The sequence below is a fragment of the Peromyscus leucopus genome, chromosome 18 (genome assembly GCF_004664715.2).
Source record: "Peromyscus leucopus breed LL Stock chromosome 18, UCI_PerLeu_2.1, whole genome shotgun sequence".
Classification (NCBI taxonomy): Eukaryota; Metazoa; Chordata; class Mammalia; order Rodentia; family Cricetidae; genus Peromyscus; species Peromyscus leucopus.
Window position 1 is genome coordinate 22,100,989 of NC_051078.1, and position 21,094 is coordinate 22,122,082.

The 21,094-nt window shown below is 41.2% G+C and overlaps 1 protein-coding gene across 9 annotated transcripts in view; it reads right to left on the reverse strand.

Moving 5' to 3' along the window:
* The window catches only part of Ppp1r12a (protein phosphatase 1 regulatory subunit 12A), a 109,324-nt gene extending 97,761 nt beyond the window's left edge, over positions 1 to 11,563 (reverse strand). For all 9 annotated transcript variants that reach the window (XM_028873035.2, XM_028873032.2, XM_037196782.1 and 6 more), the window contains exon 1: positions 11,176 to 11,563. In XM_028873035.2, coding sequence (XP_028728868.1) covers positions 11,176 to 11,412 — 237 coding nt within the window. In that variant the 5' untranslated portion in view covers positions 11,413 to 11,563. The remainder of the gene's footprint in view (positions 1 to 11,175) is intronic.
* Positions 11,564 to 21,094: the final 9,531 nt, after the last annotated feature.

Genomic DNA, 21,094 nt, shown 5'->3' on the forward strand with positions numbered 1-21,094 from the left:
GAAAAGCAGTGAGTCAGGGATGTGGCTATGGGTAAAAACACTTGCCATGCAAATGTGAGGTCCTGAGTTAAAATCCCCAGAACCAATGTAAAAACCTAATATGTAACATGAGCCTCTGAAACACTAGTGCTTCTAAGAGGACCTGGCAGGCAGAAACAAAAGAATCCCTGGAAACCCACAGGGATTTAATTAGTCTGGCATGTTCACTGGGAAAGGGAGAGTCTCCATCCCCAACAGGGTGGAAGGCGAGCACCAACATCCAAAGCTGTCCTATGACTTCAACATGTACATTTCCCAAGTTCTCCCCCACCACACATGCCACACACATACATATGTGCATACATACACATTCATACCAAAAGAAAAAAAAGATGAGTGAGGAAAAATACTCTCATGTCTCTTTCCCAGCTACTTCTCCCAGTGAATACAACAAATTTTACACATTCACACAGGGTAATGAAACAATCAAATAATCTTCCTATGGGTGACTTATGGAGGATGACATCATCACACAAGTTTAACAGATGTGTCATCTGCAGTCTGTTCAAGGTCAGTCTCCTATATTTTATATCAGAAGCTTCACTGAAAACTGTCTTCTAAAACAAGTACAGAAACAATATAATATTTTGAGCAAAACCTAAAACTTTAGGTGACTTTTTTGGGAAGCAATTCACAGAATACAATACGATAAGAGTTAAGATAAACGTAGTCTAGTATTTGCATGCTACATCATGAAAAAGTAGAAAAGATCAAATCAGAAAAATAAATTTAGACACATAAAAGGAAATTTCATATAGCCAGTGTATATCAACACTGATTAACAAAGATGATGTCCGATTTTAAAAATAGGTTATATACAAGAAAACTAAGTATAATCCCACTTATGAGTAATCACATACTTCTATTAAAGTGAGTTTACTAGACTTTTAAGGGGCTATTTTCAACCCTGAACCTTTGATTAGCACTAAACACCTTCTATTTTTTTCTATGCATTTTTAATTACCTAGGCATTTATATTCGCAATAATATGCTTATGTAACAACAAGCATAAATTTAAACAATGCTAAGAAATAAAAAGGAGAGAGAGGCTGAGGCAGGAGGATCAGGATTTCAAGGCCAGCCAGCACTACATGAAACCCTGTCTCAAAAGCAAACAACAACAAAAACAAGTGCAGAAAGCACTGAAATCTTAATAACCACTCGCAGCTTTTCATATCTAAGATAAATACACTGAGAGTAGACATTTAGCCATGTTAGTTGAGAAAATGATGGCTGAATGGATTAAGTCGCAACAGACATTTTCAAAGGAAAAGACAGGTGCTGTGCTCTTGTGTGGACTGCCTAATGGACTGTGGAAGGATACAGAAACTGCTGAGCATGTGATCTGCTCAAAAGTTTTAAGAAAAACTATACAGACTAACATGTCTTTAACCAAAAAAAAAAAAAAAAAAAAACAGCACGCAAATATGGATATAGCAACATCAAAACTTCTGTTGGGAACAAAAGCATATATATACAAATGTTCAAACTGTCAGGTGTAACACTGACTTGTCATGGAAAACCTGGAACATAAACAAAAGAATATACTTGGTTCATTATAGAGAAATTCTTAAACAACTTACACCCAACGTAAAAAATGTGCAAAGAGTTAACTAAAATCTCAGAGGGCCTCTTTATGATCACATTCCAATTAAAAATAAGCTTGTGGGCTGCTACACAAGATGAAACTCATGCCTGGCACCATTAACAGGGCCAGGAATTCATGGGTAGATAGGTCATAGACCTGAGGAAGAACCCGGTATTATTATCCTGCTGAATGGACATAAAATTAAACAGCTGCCTAAAAACTTACCTTTACACCAATAGATGAGTGTACCTCTCAACCCTTCCTTCTGCAATGATGGCAGTGAACACAGAAACCCACAACAGGTCAATGTGCAGGGAGGAAGAAAGATCCTAAGTGCCAGAAGTGGATGACTGCGGGGAGACAGTGTTTTCATGGCATAACAGGACAGCTGCACACATGCACTCATGGAAGCTACACTGTACACATACAGCCTGTATAAGACCAACCCAGACAAAATCTCATGAATGAGGGAGGAGCCACCAAGTCTCACTTGTAGCTGAAGAGTTAAGAGAATCAGGGTGTTTTAGGGAAGAGGCCTGCATACCTATATTGGCAACACTAAGCAGACTTGGTGGGTTTCAAATATAGAACATATGAAATTGGGAAGGAATAGGGATGGGATAGGGAGGAGTTAGAAGAAAGAGAATGGAGAAATACATTTGATCAAAACACCTTACATGCATGTATGAAATTCTCAAGCAATAAATTTTTAAAAATAATATGTAGTTACTGATACTATTTATTAATGATACCATACTTATTATCACAATCTATCTTATGCACCAGATACAACTCCAAATGATCAACATTTTCAAACTGTAACTTTCCTGGATATATTTTAATACAGAGGACATCCATTAAAATGTTCTAGAGCTGATGCTCCAAGAAGTCTACAAATGTTTCAAAGCAGATATTTCCATCCAAAATAATTTTGAAGGATATATACTTATTATATATATTATTTTATATTTTATATATTATAAATATATAAAATCTCAACATAAGGATGATTCATGAATGTGCATGTGTATGCACACTTGTGTATTTCAACAATCAGTTCATGAAGAAATACTTTCCTATCTGGCTACCCAACTTAAAGAAGGCATCATTTCACACCTCATCAAATCCAATCTCCTTTGTATTATTTAATACTGCAGAAAGCGACAGTTGGTACAATCCTGAATTCTTTCCGGAGACCGTGATACACGGAGATGCAACCAGGCCAATATGAGGCAATGGTCAAGCTAGAGCTTTCTACTAGGTAAGGCTCTCTCCATGGACTCTTTCTTGATGCATGTAACATACTTAAAGAGGTTACTGAAAAGGTGACAGCTGAGAAATGCTTCCACTGCCTCCATGGTTTCTAGTGACTGTCATTTCAGACATGCCTATATGACACATGACAATGTGGAATGTCTCCACCCATGAAAGAACATTTGAGTCAAGCAGGCACGGAGGATAGAGAGACAGAAGTGACGCCTGCCTTTTTATGGCTAGCCAGCACAACAATGAAAAGATAAGCACCCAAAATACTAGTGAGGCCAGGCGATTCTGGCATATGAGGGATTCATAATGAAAACATTCAGAAAAAGAGTCTGTAATTAGCAGCACTGCAATGTATGTATTGCTTTTACTGCTGTGCTACCAAGGAATCCTTCCCTAAAGAGATACCAAGGATTTGTTTAAAGATATTCATCTTTAAACTAAATTACACAAACTTGGCAAAATTCGATTTGTGTTAGTAATCAGTAATATATTCCATTTTTGAAGTATATCTAAAACATAGACTATTTTACTCTAATAATGGCTACTTAAACAAAAGTTGTTGGCATATGCTTTACTGATACTTTTTTTTTTTGAGACAAGGGCTCTCGCTGTAGTTCTGCCTGTCCTGGAACTCACTATGTAGACCAAGTGCTGGAATTAAAGGTATGTGCCACAACACCCTGCCTCTCATACATTTTTAATTTTAATGCTATAAATACTGTCATAGCTGTCCAGACAACTTATCAGTTCATTTTCTACGAACTCTGCTGTTAAAAATTATAATATTCAGGTTTTTTTAAAATTAAGACACTGATTGTGCACCTACTGAAATAAAATGCAGACAGAGAAAAATGAAAAACATCTATATAAAGGAATTTTCTATTTTGTCTGAAGATAAGAAACACTTGTAGTAACAGGTACTATATAAATGCTGAAAATATGCTTTAGGAAGTGCAAAGACTCACCATGCACTTGAGCGGTTAAGACCTCTCACAGTTTGTGCTTGGAGCTGTGCCTTCAGAAAAAGAGAAGCCGGGAAATATTCCAGAGGCTAACAAGAAGCACAAAGATGTATGGAGGCATGCAGTATGGAACCAACGGCCCCAAAGGCTTCTTTCCCCAATCCCCGCTTCAGACACATTCCTTGTTTCCTATGTCCCCAAGAGCCGCAGTGCTTAAGCTCTGACGATACACAATACCACAACCTGCACTCACCATGCCCTAGGAAAAGCAGAACACATGGACAGCACAGTCATGGATCTGCCAGCCTTAGCCACAACTGTACTTTCGCCAAAGCACAGAGAACATCTGTGTCAATCTCCTGATAATTTTCTAGATTGACATGCGAATCTCAACAGCCTTTTATTTTGATGCTACATCCTTCTGCTGTTAAAATATTCCATTACTTTACGAAATGATGACACTACCAGGTGATCAAACTACTTGTTTTAAATTCCCCGATGGAGCAAAGGAAAATAAAAAAGATGTACTTTAGTGACTGAAATAAATATGTTCACGTAAATAATATCCAGAGAACCAATAATGGGCAACAAATAAATCATATTTCACATATTTACCAAAACAAAAAAAATGCTTTCATTTTTTCCAAATTGAGACCTGATACAACTTGGCTACACTTTGTAAACTAATTCATGGAATACATAGCTTGATATTCTTATTAATAAGAGGCAAATCAAGCATGATTAACACTTAAAAGCCATTTTACCAGCTCAGAAGCCACATTATTAGCATTTTGTATAACAGCCCATGTCCTGATCACAAATATCAATGATTACTGTACACAAAGTAAACTGAAGAAATTATGCTGCATACTGATGGCAAGTTGAGATTATTTTTTTCTTTTGACACAGGACCTCACTCTGTAGCCCTGGCCATCCTGAAACTCACAGAAATCTGCCTGCCTCTGCCTTCCAGAGTGCTAGGATTAAAGGCCTGTGTCACTATGTCCAGCTGACACTGTCTTCTTTAACAGCTCCGATATGAGTCTGCCTATAGTTTATCTCCAAGAACAGAATGTACACTTAGGTATAAAAATCACTGTAAATAAGTACATACACCAAAGGTAGTAATATAAATTGTTACTAGAAGAAAAATGAAATAAAAAACTAATTCTATATTCTGCAAAAATAAGTACTTTTGTAGTAATTTCCTTTGTAAATTATAAAAAAAACAATAAAACCTACATGATCAAGTATTCTTTAATTAATGATCAGCAAAACAATCTTAGCAAGTCCTAAAATTTAGGGCAGTTTTGAATTCTAGATTAATTAAAATATATTACTATTGCCTATTGCATTTTTATTACCTCAAAAGATCTCAAGTGTTAGTTAAAAGTACATTAAGAAAAAAAAATGTAGCCAGGTGGTGGTGATGGTGGTGGTAGTAGTGGCGCACACCTTTAATCCCAGCACTTGGGAAGCAGAGCCAGGCGGATCTTTGTGAGTTTGAGGCCAGCCTGGTCTACAGAGCAAGATCCAGGATAGGCACCAACACTACACAGAGAAACCCTGTCTTGAAAACAAAACAAAACAAAAACCAAAAATGTACCAGTACAGGGAAAACTCCAATACTAATCATCAATCACACAAAGACTTAAAAATGTTTCTTCTTCAGACTTAAAATAGGGCCCTGGCACACCTTTAACTCTAGCACTCAAGAGGCAGAGGCAGGAGGATCTCTGAGTTTGAGGCCAGCCTAATCTACATAGCGAGAGCTACAGAACAGCTAGGACTACATAGGGAGAGAAACCCTGTTAAAATAACTAACTAACTAGTGGGGTACCTAGATGAAAGCATGGGTGCTTTAGAATTCTAGCTGTCATTCACTGTGTTTACACCTTGAGCAAAGGAAGGAAGCTGTGAGAATTACAGTGATACTGTTTCTAAAACACTGATAAGTCATGGCCACTGCACAGTCAACCCTAACTTAAAATAAACTTAAAGGAACTGCTGCTAGAGGTCTCCAAATCTCTTCACTGTGATTATGGAAACCAACACACTTTCAAAAGAAAGATCTAATAAAAGATGGCTATTATTAAACAGCACCTTTAGGAAGTATTTATTACTATGGTAGTAATAAAATAATGTTTTGTCCTTATGCCTAATAAAGGTTTCTAAAAGCCCTTTCTTCAAAATCACTTAGACTTTGAAAGGTGTTTCTCCTACTGACTAGAACATGGTCAGAGAGGGTGATAAAGCTTCCTTTGGTCTCCCCAGCGCTTCTACCTGGCTACACTCGAAACTGCTCAGTCACAGCTTGCAATCACACTGAAGCTGGTCTTGGTTCTGACACTTCAAAGTCAGACCACAGGACTGCTGCCAGGAAGCAGAGGCAGCAAGTGCAGAAGAAGGCATTCTCGCAGCAGCAGTGGAGGCGCCCAGCTCTACCAGCACACCCCATATATGGCTACGTTGGCCCTGTACTGTGTGAAGGAAGGGACCAGTTTGGGCCTCGCCATTTGTTTAATACATTTAAAAAATGGACTTTGGAGGATCTCAAGAAAGAGTTTTATGAGCCATCAGCATAAAGTATCATAGCTTTTCTAAAGGAAAGGATGCAGAAAAATAATTTCACGTACATTTTTGTACATTTTTAACAGAAATTTTATGTACTTTTTAATACTTTTTATAACTGATCAAAAACCTTAACATTTCATTGCAAAAATAAGAGGAAAAGGTTACAAAATTATAAATGTATTCAGTTTAAAACCAACTGCCCATATATAGTACCTGAACTATTCTGCGACAAGCAATTCCGAATCAACTGCTTCTAGTATCTCTAACCCTTTGCTTCTTAAGGAAAAACTACACTACTCTTACATTTTACAAAGAAGCTTTCAACAGGTCCCTTACAGGTTGATAAAACTTGTATTTAAGAGCAAAATGATTTAGTATTAAGCTTCTCTACAAGTCTGTCTGGTTGGAGACAAGGGAGGGTATAACTGTAAAATTACAAAAGAACACAGACAGTTTAACCTTGGGTTTCACTATAGAATCTACCTCAGGTTCTTAGGAAATCATTAACTAATGGCTCAACTGAATGTATTTTCTACCAGTTAATCAAAACTGAGGCTGGTTTAGGACTTTTTAATATAATGGGATGATACTTAGAAATACTTTAAATTTCAATCAAAAGAAATGTACCAAACATCCATTTCCACTTTTTTATTTATTTCATAAAAACACAAATTCTGTAATATTGGACCAATATTCTAAGTATCTGGACATGCAGGCTTCACATATATATATATCTCACAGTACACAAATAACCATAAGACTTAGTCAAGAAAGGGAATAAAACATATAATTCAGTAATAATTTTTAGTGAGTCAGCCCCTGGAAACATTCTTTAAGTTTGTTGAAGGTCCTGATTCTTTAAGTTTGAGGAAATGAGCTTCCAAATGCTATCCAGTAAGAAGTGTTTTTAACAATAAAGATGGACAGAATATGAGGACAGTGAGCAGTTGGGAAGAACGCACGTGTCTCTGCTACCATAGTTACACAAAGAAAGATCCCTTTTGGTTGGCAGTTGGGTGAAACCTTGAAGAAAACTAATTTGGACTGGTAAAGAAAGGAAGGATATTTTAGTAGAGAAAAAGAGACAACTGAAAAGTATTGAAATGAAAAAAATATAAAGATCCAGTTCCAATGAAAGTAAGTTCACCAATTCCAGTCATTAAGCATAAGCTAATGAGAATGTTTCAAACCTATATTAAGAGGCTAGGCACAACACAGGTTTGTTAGATTATCTGAAATTGTTATGTATCCTGGACTAAACCATACATACATACATGCATACATGCACACATAAAGATGGGAATTGTTACTGTAATACCAGGATAAAAATATAAGTGCATGGAACAGGTTGATAAACTAGTGAGGAAAAGAATTAATACAACAGTAATTCTGAAGGACAGGTGATTGAATGGACATATGTACACAGGGAGAATGAGTAAACTGTAACAAAAATGTTTAACTTTATTTTGAGATTCATGACATCATTAACAGAAATAGAGGTGCCAATGAAAAGTCGTGCCTAGTCAGGAACGATGTTCTAGTCTGAATTTTAAGGGGAAATTCATGATGATTTAGAACTAAAGCTGAATATTCAGATTGCATAAAAAGGATTCTATATAATCTCAAGACATGAAAAAATAGTTAAATAAGTGATAAAAACAGATTACAACTCAATTACAAAACCCTTTTCTGAACAGTAAGAATTCTTTAAAGAAATGTTTTGTGAAAACAAAGTAGCTGTCAACCTATGGCAAAGAAGCAGATCTGAATATACATGACTAATTAATGATATAGTTTTAATTAAAATTACAACATACAGTTATATTTCATTTTATAACCAAAAATTGGGCGCTGTACAAGAATGGAAACTGGAAATGAAGACTTGAAAACCATTGGTACAGAGGAAAAGTTAAGATTTTGAGGTTAAAATAAAAAAGCTAAACTAGAAATTGTCACTCTTGCATTTTAGGCACATCAGCAAGGGCATTCTATACATAACCCAATAAATCCGGAAAATGTTCACGAAGCATGCTAGAATACAGATATAATCATATACTATAAATAAAACTCTGCAGGTGAATAATTGCCAGCTAACAAGACAGAAATTGTACTCTAGACCTCAGGTTTAGAAAAAAAAGTCAGATAACAGCATCATGCACGTGAAAGAGGAAGGCTACTCTAGAGACTGAGACAGAAGTTTGCTTTCTCTCCATACGGACGGCATTTCTATACCAACGGGATAAAGAGCAGTAGCTGAGTTTCTTTCAATGAGAGCTCATTCGATCAATAAATAAACCTTTAAACACAAACAACCTACAGTATAAATGTACAGAAAATGCAGATGTTAAGGTATATTAACATGGGTTGTGAAGTACCCAGAGCTTTTCTCCTGCTAACAAAAACTTGGGTTATTTTATCCAAACTAAAAAGGTGAGTGAATACTCAAATAGACTAAAGAGAAATTAGGCTGGTCATATATTTCAGTTATTTTATGATCTTTTGGGTATTAAAATATTCAAAGACTAGTCACCAAATCAGTTATGCAAATGGCATAAACCCCGAAACTTCTCATGTGCTCGTCCACTCCAACAAAACACTCAATGATAAAGATTGTATGTACATTCACCAAGCCAACCACTGAATTCAGTTAATCAAGAACTTATCAGGAGGTCTAGGCTCTTTAAAGAAGTGAAAACTGAGAAACAAAAGTCTTTAAAAGCCAATTCCACATGTTTTCTACTATCTAAACCACTACTGCGATATTAAAAAAAAAGTGGGAATTGCCCTCTTCCTCCAAGACAATACAATTCTCTCCACAGAAGTAACTTTACATTTCTAATTAGCAGTTTTAGAAGACACACTGACATGAACTATTATCCAAGTATTCTGACATACAATAACTGTGTTTCAGAAACCATTTCACATTAAAACTTGCAAGGACATTTGAAAGAAAACTTTAAAGTTTTTTTCCCCCCATTTTATATAATTACATTTTTTAATGCCAAAGTTGCTCTCCTTCTCAAAACCATGTTTTCTGATCTTGAGTTATACTATGTATTAAGCTTTAGGCAAATGAAGTTTGCACTACATTAGAGAACCACGCTGTATTTTTCACTGGGTGCCATTCTGAATTCCAGGTCTGTCCGGCAAACTGTCAGTCATTTCAACCCTTCCAGTCAACTTTGTAAACAAAGGCTAGACGCCAAGTGTGATATGCAAATGTGATTAAATAAAACTTAACATGGTCATCCCTTACTAAAGCAGGAAGCAATATAAGGAAAATATACCATGTCTTTCTAAAAGGTATAAAGTTAACAGTCACAAAATAAAAAGTTTGGATACAAAGTATGAAGGTTTGTTTCAACCCCTCAAATGAGTTTTTACCACAGTATTACTCAAAACAAAGCTGATTTTTCCACACAACCAGGACGAGTTTGAGATGGCCAGAAAAGACTTTTTCACTGTAAAATTTCTAGTAATTCTAAGTTGCTTAATATGAAAATAGAAAGAATATGCCATGGCACCTATTACCAGCACTTAAAACTTGCTTTTCAAGCAGGACTCTAAGGGTTTTGTTGCTTTTGGCTTGTTAAAGGCAAAGCAACATTATCTCTGGATTGCCAATAGTTTCTCCTTATTTGGCTAACACTGAGAGATCCCAATCGCACTACTATAAAACTTTAACATGCACAAAGCATCCATTTTGAGAAAAGATTGTGATTAGCTTTCTCCCCCCCACACCCTCCACCCCAAAAGAAAAAACAAAGTTTGGCAACTGTCTTTGAGGAGTGCACAGTATTTATATTCTCTCCCTAGCCCCGGTGCACACTCCAGGAGCCAGGGCTTGGGGATCTGTGCCACTGTACAGGAATCCACAGACTGCAGTGAAGAGGTGGGCAAGCCCCCTTGGGAAGGCTTCCTTATCCGATCCACTACCATCCCCTCTCTTCCAGCCACTGCAGATTAGCTAATTACACCCCGTTTTTCCCCTCCCCAGTGACCAAGAGTAATAAAGGAGAAAACAGGAAATCGTTCGCTCAGGGCACCCGGCTACGGCTCTTGATTACTATTATTATCATCATCATTTGTAATCAACTCCTAAAAAAAGTACACCAAAACCGATGTCCACCTCCAGGCCCAAGGGGGTCCCATCTGCCCAAGTGACCGGTCCCCGACGTGAGTGGTTTTCAAACAACCCTTCTTCCCCGCCACCCCAACAAGTCTATCACTGACACCGGGCCTCGGCAAAAACACACACACACACACACACACACACACACACACACACACACACACACAACCCATTAGACACTCCTGGCTCGTCCTGACCCCACCGTACCAGACACATGTCTACAAATGGCCCTGGAGGAGGGGTGGGTGGGTGTCCCCCCCCCAAAGAAGACCACACAGTCCATGTTGCCCCGCGCCCAGGACACCAGCCGGCTCCCCCAACTGCACAGGCAGCGTCTCCGAAGGGGGTCCCCCCCTCTCCCGGAGCCGCCCCCTCACCCGCAGCAGGGAGTCTCCCGCCACCCCCGGAGGTGGGGTGGGGTGGGGGGGTGCTCCAAGCACCGGCGACCGGGAGAGGAGAGGCCCGGGGGCGCGAGCCCGACGTGGGCCACCCCTTCCCCGGGGGTGGGTTGGGGGGGGGAGTGAGGTGAGGTGAGATTGGGGGTGGCTGGTGGTGGGGTAAGGTGGAGGGGGATCGGAGGGCGAGCGGGGCGAGCGGCGGGCGGGCGCACAGACCTGGTGCAGGGCGGTGAGTCCGTCCACATTGGCGTAATTGATGTCGGCGCCGCGGTGCAGCAGCTTGAGCACCTCGTCCGTGTCGCCGCTGGAGCAGGCGGCCAGGAAGACGGCGCCGTCGTCGAACTTCACCTTGGTCTTCTGCCGCTTCACCACCGGCGGCTCGAGGTCCGTCTCGGAGCCGATCCAGCGCTTCAGCTGCTCGTTCCGCTTCTGCTTCGCGTCCGCCATCTTCATCCCCCTCTCCTCGGCCGCCGGCTCTTCTTATCGCGAGCGGGGGGGGGGTGGGGGGAGCGGGGAGGGGGAGGGAAGGGAAAGGGGGCGGCGGCGGCGGCGGCGGAGGGAGGACGAGCGGGGGGTGGGTGGGTGTGCGAGCGTGTCTGCGAAGAGAGAGAGAGAGAGAGGAGAGCGAGCGAGCGGGCGAGCGGGCGGCCCGGAGCGCTGAGCGGAACTGCGAGCCGGGGAGGAGACGCGCGAGAGACACTTCCAGTATCCCACAGAGCACTGGGGCGAGCCCGGCAGGAGCGGACCTCTCTGTCTCTCTCTCTGCTCTCTCTCTGCTCTCTCGCTCGCTCGCTCTCGTTCGCTCTCTCTCGCTCTCTCTCTCGCTTCCTCCCACAGACAGGACGCCCTCCCGCCCCACCCCCCGCCCCGCCGCACGGCCGCCCGTCAAAGCCGCGGCCCCGGGCTGAGCGAGCGTAACTTCGCGAGATCGCGGCGCCGGGGAGGCGCCCCTGCGGCCAGGGCGCATGCGCGCGCCGCCTTTTTTCCCCCTCCTCCCTCCTCCCTCCTCCCCCGCCCTCCCCGGGCCCGGCCCAGGAAGAGCGCGGCCGCCCCTGAGTGCGGCGGCGGCGGCGGCGGCAGCGGCGGCGGTGGCGGTGGGGGCGCTGCTACCGGAGGGAAGCGGGTGTGGCTCTCTCGCTCTCTCTCGCTCTCTCTCTCTGGCTCAAGTGGGGGGAGTGGTGGCTGGGACGATCCTGGAAAGGGAGGGAGGGAGCCAGGGAGCCAGGGAGGCCGGGATGGAAAGGTTTGTCCTGCGGGACCCGGGCTTTCACCTACCTCCCGGGGCTCGCCCGGGTCGGGACGGGCCGGGCCACCGTGCAAGGCGTCCGCCCCGGGCGGAGGGTTTTTCCTATTGGCTGCGTGGATTTGAATGGAGTGGACACACACACACACACACACACACTCAGGGCGAGCCTTTAGGTGCTTGTGGGTGCTCTTTCCAAGGCAGGAACTCACCCGGGGAAGGGGTGGGGGAACCCGGGCCGCGGAGTTGGGGATGGAGAGCGCTTTCAAACTGGTGTGTGTGTGTGTGTGTCTGTGTCGTCCCTACCTATCTCCGGCCCCTGGGTGGCAGGGACCGAGGCGATCGCCTACCCGACAGGGGTTGACCTCCGGGTAATTGCGGTCGCTTCCTGCTTAACACCCACAGCAGAAATGTCTTTCCTCTTAGACTTGCTTGTTAGGGTTGTTTTGTTTTGTTTTTTTCTTCTTCTGCCTCCTAAGCCTGCGTTGATTCCTCTTCCTTCATTGCTTTTCAGCCCTGTGTGTGGCACTGCCCAGGAGGTTAGCTCAGCCTTGTTAACTGGTCCTGACCTTTTAAGGGATTTATGGATCCCAGCTCCATGGCTTTCTATGGAGTAAAGACCCGGCTGCGTCTAGAATTCAAAAGGAATGTGGATAAAGGCCGTTAATTCGACCAATGATTATCGAATACCTGTCTAGTAAGTCAGGACTTCCTAGGCATTGAAAATACAATAAGTAGGATTTCTTTGAACCCGTTTCTTAAATTCACATGCTGTAAAAGACATTATTTATCATTAAGGGGTTTTAACTTTGCCTTTTCTGAACACCCCCCCCACACACACACTCTAGGTCTATCATAAGCCATAAAACACTTTCATTGAATGTTTTGGGGTCCTCTAGTCTACAGTCTGAGATTCAGCCTAAAACTGAGATTCCCCGCCCCCCCCAAAAGAAAAGAGTTTCATTTCTGGATCAGGCTTGCAGGGGCTGCCCATCTCCATGCCCCCCACCCCTACCCCCAAGCCCAGTGCCTGTGATACAACAGTGAAAACTTATTTTCGTATTCTCAGCATGTTGCCTTTCTAGTCGACTACATTAGAATAATTGAGTAAAATCTGCTTAGGAAATCACCTTCCTTATAGAACTGAATATTAGGAATTGTAATAGAATCGAAGATAGGATTAAAAAATACTCCCTGTGAAACACAAAACGAGTGTGCTGCACGTGAAATACACTATTATGTCTTCATAAAATGTGCCAAGGATTGTAGCATCAGGCCTTTTCATAACAGTGATAATAATGGTGTTGGGTAGTGAATTTTCTTAGCACTAAAATATAAAATCCCTATGTACAGAACATAGCCCTCAGAATAAAAGAAATTGGGGATAGCCTTGTCAGCTCTTCTATCTACCAAGAAAAATGACTTTTCCTTGTTTTCTAAGAACATTCTGATCTATTTATTAGCTCTTAAAAGTGCCCTTGGAATATACGTTGGTATCAAGTTTTCCCTTGGGCAAGAGGAATTTGATGGGAGGTATGACGTTTCTGATCCAAGCACTTATTTCAGGATATAAAAATAATATAAAAACTAAACAATTATTAATAAAACATAGTAAGTCCAATTCCCCAAAGCTAGCAATTAAAAGAAAATAAACAGAAACCTCAAACCTTGGGCTGTTAACTTGTCCAGACTTAACAGAATTTAGCTTTCTTTCTCCATAACTTTTTAGGTCAGGCAATTCTTGCAATTACTACCTGCTCTGTCTTTTTAGGGTGTGTGTGTGTGTGTGTGTGTGTGTGTGTGTGTGTGTGTGTTCTAGACAATTCACCCTATATATATTCTTGAGGATATACATGAGTATATACACTGAAGACCTATAGTTAACTCAAAAATGAGCAAAACTTTTTATTAGCACATACAGAAAGCAACCATTTCATATTATCGTAATTACTGAGTGATTGCTCTAAGCAGAGACTGGAGAAATACAACTATTTCCATTTCCTAATGACTTGTATGCAAGTTAGATTGTGAAATTTAAATCCTTTGAGATGAATGGTGGCGCACACCTTTAATCCCAGCACTCGGGAGGCAGAGCCAGGTGGATTTCTGTGAGTTCAAGGCCAGCCTGGGCTATAGAGCGAGATCCAGGAAAGGCACAAAGCTAAACAGAGAAACCCTGTCTCGAAAAACAAAACAAAACAAACAAAAAAAAAAAAAAAAGAAAGAAAAAGAAAAAAAAAAAGAAATGTTGAGATGGAAGCATGTGTGTTTAAGAACCTAGAGAAAAGTTTACAATTGGCTAACGTAAAATATCAAGTCCCAACCAAAGAGTTGACCAGAGTCAACAATGCACCACCTGAACCTTCTTTGGACTACGCCTAAATTCATCTGTACTTCTGGATCATGGCATCTTAAATTTTTTGCCTCTGGACAAAGTCGATGAGATTTCATGCCTCAGCCCAGTGGTTCCTTGTACTACATACGCTGTGGTAGTTAGCTTTCTTCTAACTCTTCAGGACAGATTTTCTGCTACCTTGGGCTTTATCCCAAAGATCTAACCTTAGCAAGTAGTAACTACTGTTTCCATGACCTGACTACATTGGTTCCCCTAAACCTGGAAATCAAATGGATATCTGACAGTTACACAGAGGGCAGGCATAGTGCTGAAGAGGCGGAACACACCATGGTAACACAACTCCCAGCCTCCTTCATGCCCATTATTGAAATACCAAGTGGCTATTAATATCAGTAATTCATTGTTTCACATATCACTTTAATTTTGCCAGATTCAAGGCCCATAAATACTATTATTAATGGTTGATTTAGCCCTTTAAGAACTTAAATAGAATTATTTTAAAGGAAATACGATGCATTGGTAAGTAGAAAACATTTCCTATGGTCATAAATAAAAAGAAGGCTGTGAAAACAAATCATTATTCTATTGAGGTTGCCTATCAAGAATCTGAGTAACAATCCAAAATGCATTTTAATTTATAAATTGAAAAAGAATATTAAAGGTTGGACATACTAGTATAAAGTTAAGGTTTTTCTAATTAGAAAAATAAAGGCTCTTGAAGAGTGACTTCTTTGCTGTGAGTCCAATTATTTAATGGTGCATCTAGGTAAAATTACTTCCTGTACCCACATCTGCTTGTCCGATGCCTTGGAAAACTAATTAGCTTCAACTACCATATATAACGATGATTAGAGAAGGTTACAGAAAATACTTCACAGCATGTCTGCCTGTTGCAGAGGATTGGGACAGCCAATGGAAAGGAAATTTATATGAAAGTACTTATGTGCTCTGGGAGAAAAGCTAATCGAAATTTCAGAACTGACTTCTAGAAAGAGAATTTAAGTGCGTGAGCTCCGTCTGGAGATACCAGTATTTATTTAGTTGAGAGGCCCATTCAATTGTTATTTTTTGATTTTGTGTGTTTGTTTGTTTTTGAGACAGGGTCTCCCCATGTAGTTCTGGTTGTCCTGGAACTCACTATGTAGACCAGGCTGGCCTTGAACTCAGATCTCCCTGCCTCTGCCTCCCAAGTACTGGGGTTACCTGCTTCATTTGTTCTTCTAATTAAATCCCACGGAAAGCTTCTAAATTCCCCAGGGTAAGATTAAAAAAAAAAAAATGGGGTGATAACACACATGGCATCTACTTGAAGGATATTTATGGATTCAATTTGGGTAGGTGTGAATAATGCTAGTTCCTCCATCTTCAAGATTAAGGGGATAGATAGTGTGTATGAGAAAGAAAAGATTCAGGTGTTTGTATTCTTATCTATGCTCCTTTTCTTTCCCTTACTCAAACAAACAGCAACTCTGCTTCCTTGCCTCAGGGCGCTTTTGTGGCTGGGGAGAAAAAGGAGAAGCAGTTTTCAAAACTGTTTCCTTCCTAGCTTGAAATGGCCACCCCCTAATTTCTATTTAAGAAGAGTTTAGGGCCGTTAATCTGGTAGCAACTAGCATAGGAGATGGCTAGAAACCTATTGGCAATACATTTGGGTGCCATTAGATTTCAATTAAAATACCACTTTCTACAGGAAAGGTGCAAAGCTACACAGAGAAACCCTGTCTCGAAAAACCAAAAAAAAAAACACTTTCTAAACCTGTTTGTTTACCTTGTCTTACACAAAATGTTGATCCACAGTACAACAACAATAATGTGTTATTTTCAGTTAAGATGCCGAAGAGACACCAAGCAGAGGGGTTTTGTTTGTTTGTTTGTTTGTTCGTTTGTTTTGTTTTTTTTTAATCTAAGCTGCCCTTGGTTGTTGTCATGGTGGGGACAAGTTTTCATGGAGAATAAAATTTCTTGTCTAGACCCATGAAGAGAAGAGAGAAGCCTGTGGGTCTCTTGAACTGTAAGGATTTGATCCTTCATACTTGGAGGGACCTCCTGATTGGGACAGTCTCAGAGCAAATTGCTGAAAGAAGCTTCAGAGAGACAGGGATGTAAAAGGTGGGGACGCCTAGACATACCAGTGCCGCACATATAGAGAGAATGCCGCAGTTTGGTGGATCGGGGGTCAGCCCAAAGATTCACTGCAATTGACCTACTGTCAGCCGTTAATTCTAGGTTCCTGAGTTCATGAATTCTAGTTGTGGAATGAATAAAATAAACAAAGCACTCTGCCATCCATAAGCTTACACTTGAGGAGTCCAAAGCAATACCCATTGCACTACAGAGCCTCCAATCAAAAGCGAACATTCTTTGTGTGTGTGTGTGTGTGTGTGTGTGTGTGTATGATGGAAAATAAACACATTTTACATTGAGTCACCCACATGAATACAGCTTTTGCTTTATCATGGCTGAGAAGCAATTGAAAGCACATAGGAGTAGCCTCTTCAGGAAGTCTTGGGGAAAAGTAATGATTCGTGAACTTATCACTGGAGTAGAGATTGGCTAAGCACAAACATGGTAGTACATGCAAGGGGAGAGGGGCATGGTGTGACTTACATACGTAAAAGCATGAAAAGAACAGTCAGGGTTGGAACGCACAGCAATGAGAAAATTGTCACAGGATCCAAAGCAGCGTAACCTGGTCACTAGAAGTCTTCTATACAAAGTAGGTGACATGTTTATCATGATGCTGGGGATGATTCAGGATGTGTGTGTGCTGTGGGATGTTCTGTTTGCTAAATGTGTTGCTCTGATTGGTTAATAAATAAAACACTGATTGGCCAGTAGCCAGGCAGGAAGTATAGGCGGGACAAAGAGAGAAGAGAATTCTGGGAAGTGGAAGGCTGAGGCAGAGAGACACTTCCAGCTGCCATGATGAGAAGCAACATGTTAAGATACCAGTAAGCCACGAGCCATGTGGCAACTTATAGATGAATAGAAATGGGTTAATTTAAGATATAAGAACAGTTAGCAAGAAGCCTGCCGTGACCATACAGTTGGGTCTGAGTGGATGTGGGACTGGCGAGTGAGATTTTTCCTGACAGTGGGCCAGGCAGGAAAACTCCAGCAGCCCTGCATAAAATGTAAAAGCTTTATTTATGGAACACCTTCCTCCTTGGTAAGCATTCATACTGCCTCCCCTCATTGCTATTAGTGAAATTAATTCATCACTGCCATAAACTGAGACTATGATATTTGATTTGTTAATAGGGCTGAAAGTATGACCCATCTCATTTTAAGGGAAAATTCTCAAAGACTAAAAAGTCATTAGTGCAGTGATATACCCTGGTGTTTGTACACTTGGATGGGTGTTGCTTTTTTCTGTTTGGAAGTCTGGCTTGGATGGTAGCTGAAGATCCAGTGGAAAGCTAGTGGATGATGATGGTTGTGTGTCTTTCTCCTCCTCCCTCCTCCTCTTTCTTTTCTCTTTTCTCCATTCTGATAGAATCTTGGGACATTAGAAATGTTCTCTTGGGCTGTCCCATTTGTGTTACAGCCAAATGCTTTGAGTGGACTGAATGACCCAAAGATTCTTGTAAACTTCCAAGGTATGTTTATTTCTACCATGCCAAATGAATAATTGAGGACTTGGAACACCCTGTTAAGGAATGATGGTGACTTATGATTAGAAATTATTCACAACTATTTGAGGTCTCTGGGCTGTCACTTAAGCTGGGAAAGGTGGTAAAGTGTACCTGAAATTCTAGCGCTTGGGAGGCTGAGGCAAAAAGATCACGAACTCAAGGGTGGCATGGACTGTACGTAAGAAGACACCACCTAGCTCAAAACCATAGCAAAGAAACTATGAGTACAGGCTGAAGGTGTAGCTTAGCAGTATAGTACTTGCTTAGACTAGGTCAGGATCGGGGTTCAATTTCCAGTGCTACATAAGTCAGAAGCAACAACAAGAAATCTATTTAAAAGACCTGGGGAAATAGATAAAAATTAAATATAAACTAACTTTTAATATAGATGTGCGAGCGAGTACAAGTGCATGTGTGTGTGTGTGTGTGTGTGTGTGTGTGTGTGTGTGTGTGTATGTGTGTGTGTGTGTGTATACACTGTAATGCATAGTAAACATCTGTTTTTCATTTCTCTAAATTTCACCTGTCTGGCATCACTTCTACTTCCTATTAATAGCAAGATATAGGTCTACTTGCACAGAATCTGGTGATATTTCTTAAGGTACTTTTGCCACCACGAACATGAACCAACTGAGGTTCTTTTTTCTGGGGGGGGGGCTTTCAAGATAGGGTTTCTCTGTGTAGCTTTTCACCTTTTCCTGGAACTCACTTGGTAGCCCAGCCTGGCCTCGAACTCACAGAGATCTGCCTGGCTCGGCCTCCCATGTGCAGAGATTAAAGGCGTGCACCACCACCGCCCAACCAATTGGGGTTCTTGATTGCAAATAACAGACATTGATACTGCCCTCCTTTTCGGCTGCTGTGAGAGGCATGACCACAGAGATGAAGGCTTAAAACTAGACAAAATTTAAACCCATAGTTTCCCTGGGCCAAGAGTAAATGATACATCAGTGACATTCTCTACTCAACATCATAGGAGGCTGAGGTCAGGATGCTGGCAGGTACATTCTCTCTGAAGCTTGGTTCCAGGCTCACTGGTTGTTGGTATTCTGTTTCATGTGGAACCATGGTCCTATTTTCTTGCTGGCTATCAGCCCGCCACAGGCTGTCCCCATGTCTTTGTTGTATGGCCGCCTCCATTAGGCAACTAACAACACGACGTCTGCCCTTCCAGACCAGCAGGAAAATCTCTGGAAAGGACCTCGTGTCTATTTTAAGAGCTTTCCCTCAAATTCAAGTTCATTTGAGACAGCCTCCCTTCTGTCCCCTTTAGTGAGTTATTGTGAAAATGTACACTGAAATTTTATCAGTTAAACTTATTTTGTGGCGGTAGTAGAGGCGTGACTCAGAGCTTCTTGCATTCCACACAAGTGTGATCGCATTGAATTACATCCTCATCCTAGTCATTTTGAGCTGCTTTTAAGTGTACAGTTCAGTGGCAGTAAGTGCGGTAATGTTTGATGCGTCCATTGCCAGCGTCTGTTCACAGAAGTTGCTCACCTTGCAAGGCAGAAACTCAGCATATTGAACAGAATTCTATGCCCTGTTCCCTCCAGTCCTGAGCAACCATGAGTCTTATTTTGAGAGTTTCACTACTGAGTAATTCATGAATAGAATTACATAGTATCTATCCTTCTGTGAACAGTTAATTGCCCCTAGCCTAATGTCTACAAATTGTATTCATATTATAGCACGTGGCAGAATTTCCTCCTGCATATTATGGATAGGGATGTATCATGTTTGACTTATCATTTTACCCATTAATGATCGTTAGGTCGCTTTTACATTTAGGCCACTGATATAAATAATTATGAGTATAATTATCTACTTGAGAATCTGATCACACTTCTTTGGTATATACACTCAAGAGTGGGATTTCTGGATCACATGGCTGTTCTAGCTTTAATTTGTAAAAGCCCATCATACTATTTTGTGCTCAAAACCATTTTACACTCCAACCATTCAAAATATTTTACTTCCCCAGCCCCCAGGTTCTCAAGATAGGACCCAGGGCTTCATGCATACTTGGCAATTGCTCTACCACTGGGTACACCTTCTGCCTGAGAAACATTTTTTTAATAACTAAGAATCAGCAGATTTGGAACATTACTTGCATGGGTTGAAATTCTTTTGGTTTGTGTAATATAACCTTATTATGGAGCTGGAACCCTTTACATTCACAGTTCCTCCTGCCCTCAAGTGGAGAGGGTTATATATGGTGAATACACCAGAGATAAGAATTTTAGGGACCGACCAACTTTGAATTCTACTTACTGTACTTTTAAAGGCAAAAATATTTATGTAAAGGATAATGACTGGCCTCAGAGTCAGTGTGAAGGCTGCTAATTAGCCACCATAATCAGTAGGGAAAAAATGTGAGGAAGATAATATCAAACAGATCACCCTATGTGAAAACTCTGTGGAATGGCATTGCTGGTATCACTGTTGATGTTGCCTGAGACAGTAAAAACCAACCCCCCCAAAAAAACAAAACAAAACAAAACAAAACAAAACCCACTGTGACTAGCCTCCACAGAGCTCCTTCCTCCTAGTATTCGCCTTTATATAAAGCCTTCATCTTGTTTCTCTGTTGCTCTGTGTGACCAACAGGTACAGCAAACATAATAATCTGTCACTTCCAAGATGAAGAAACTAAGAAACACTGTGACCTCAGTCTTGGATCTCTATCACTTGGGTGAATCACTGTCCCTGGGAGTATTCTGCTGGTGTGTCTGGAGACACCCAGGGCAGCCTTACAGAGAAGCCCACATGGTAAGGCACCAGAGCCTCCATCTAAGCGTGTGAGCCTTCTGAAAAGCAGATTATCTAGCCCCGGTTAAGCCTTCTTGTAAATGATTACAGGGCTGACTGCTGGTGAGCTACAAAGGTTTGTTTTTGTTT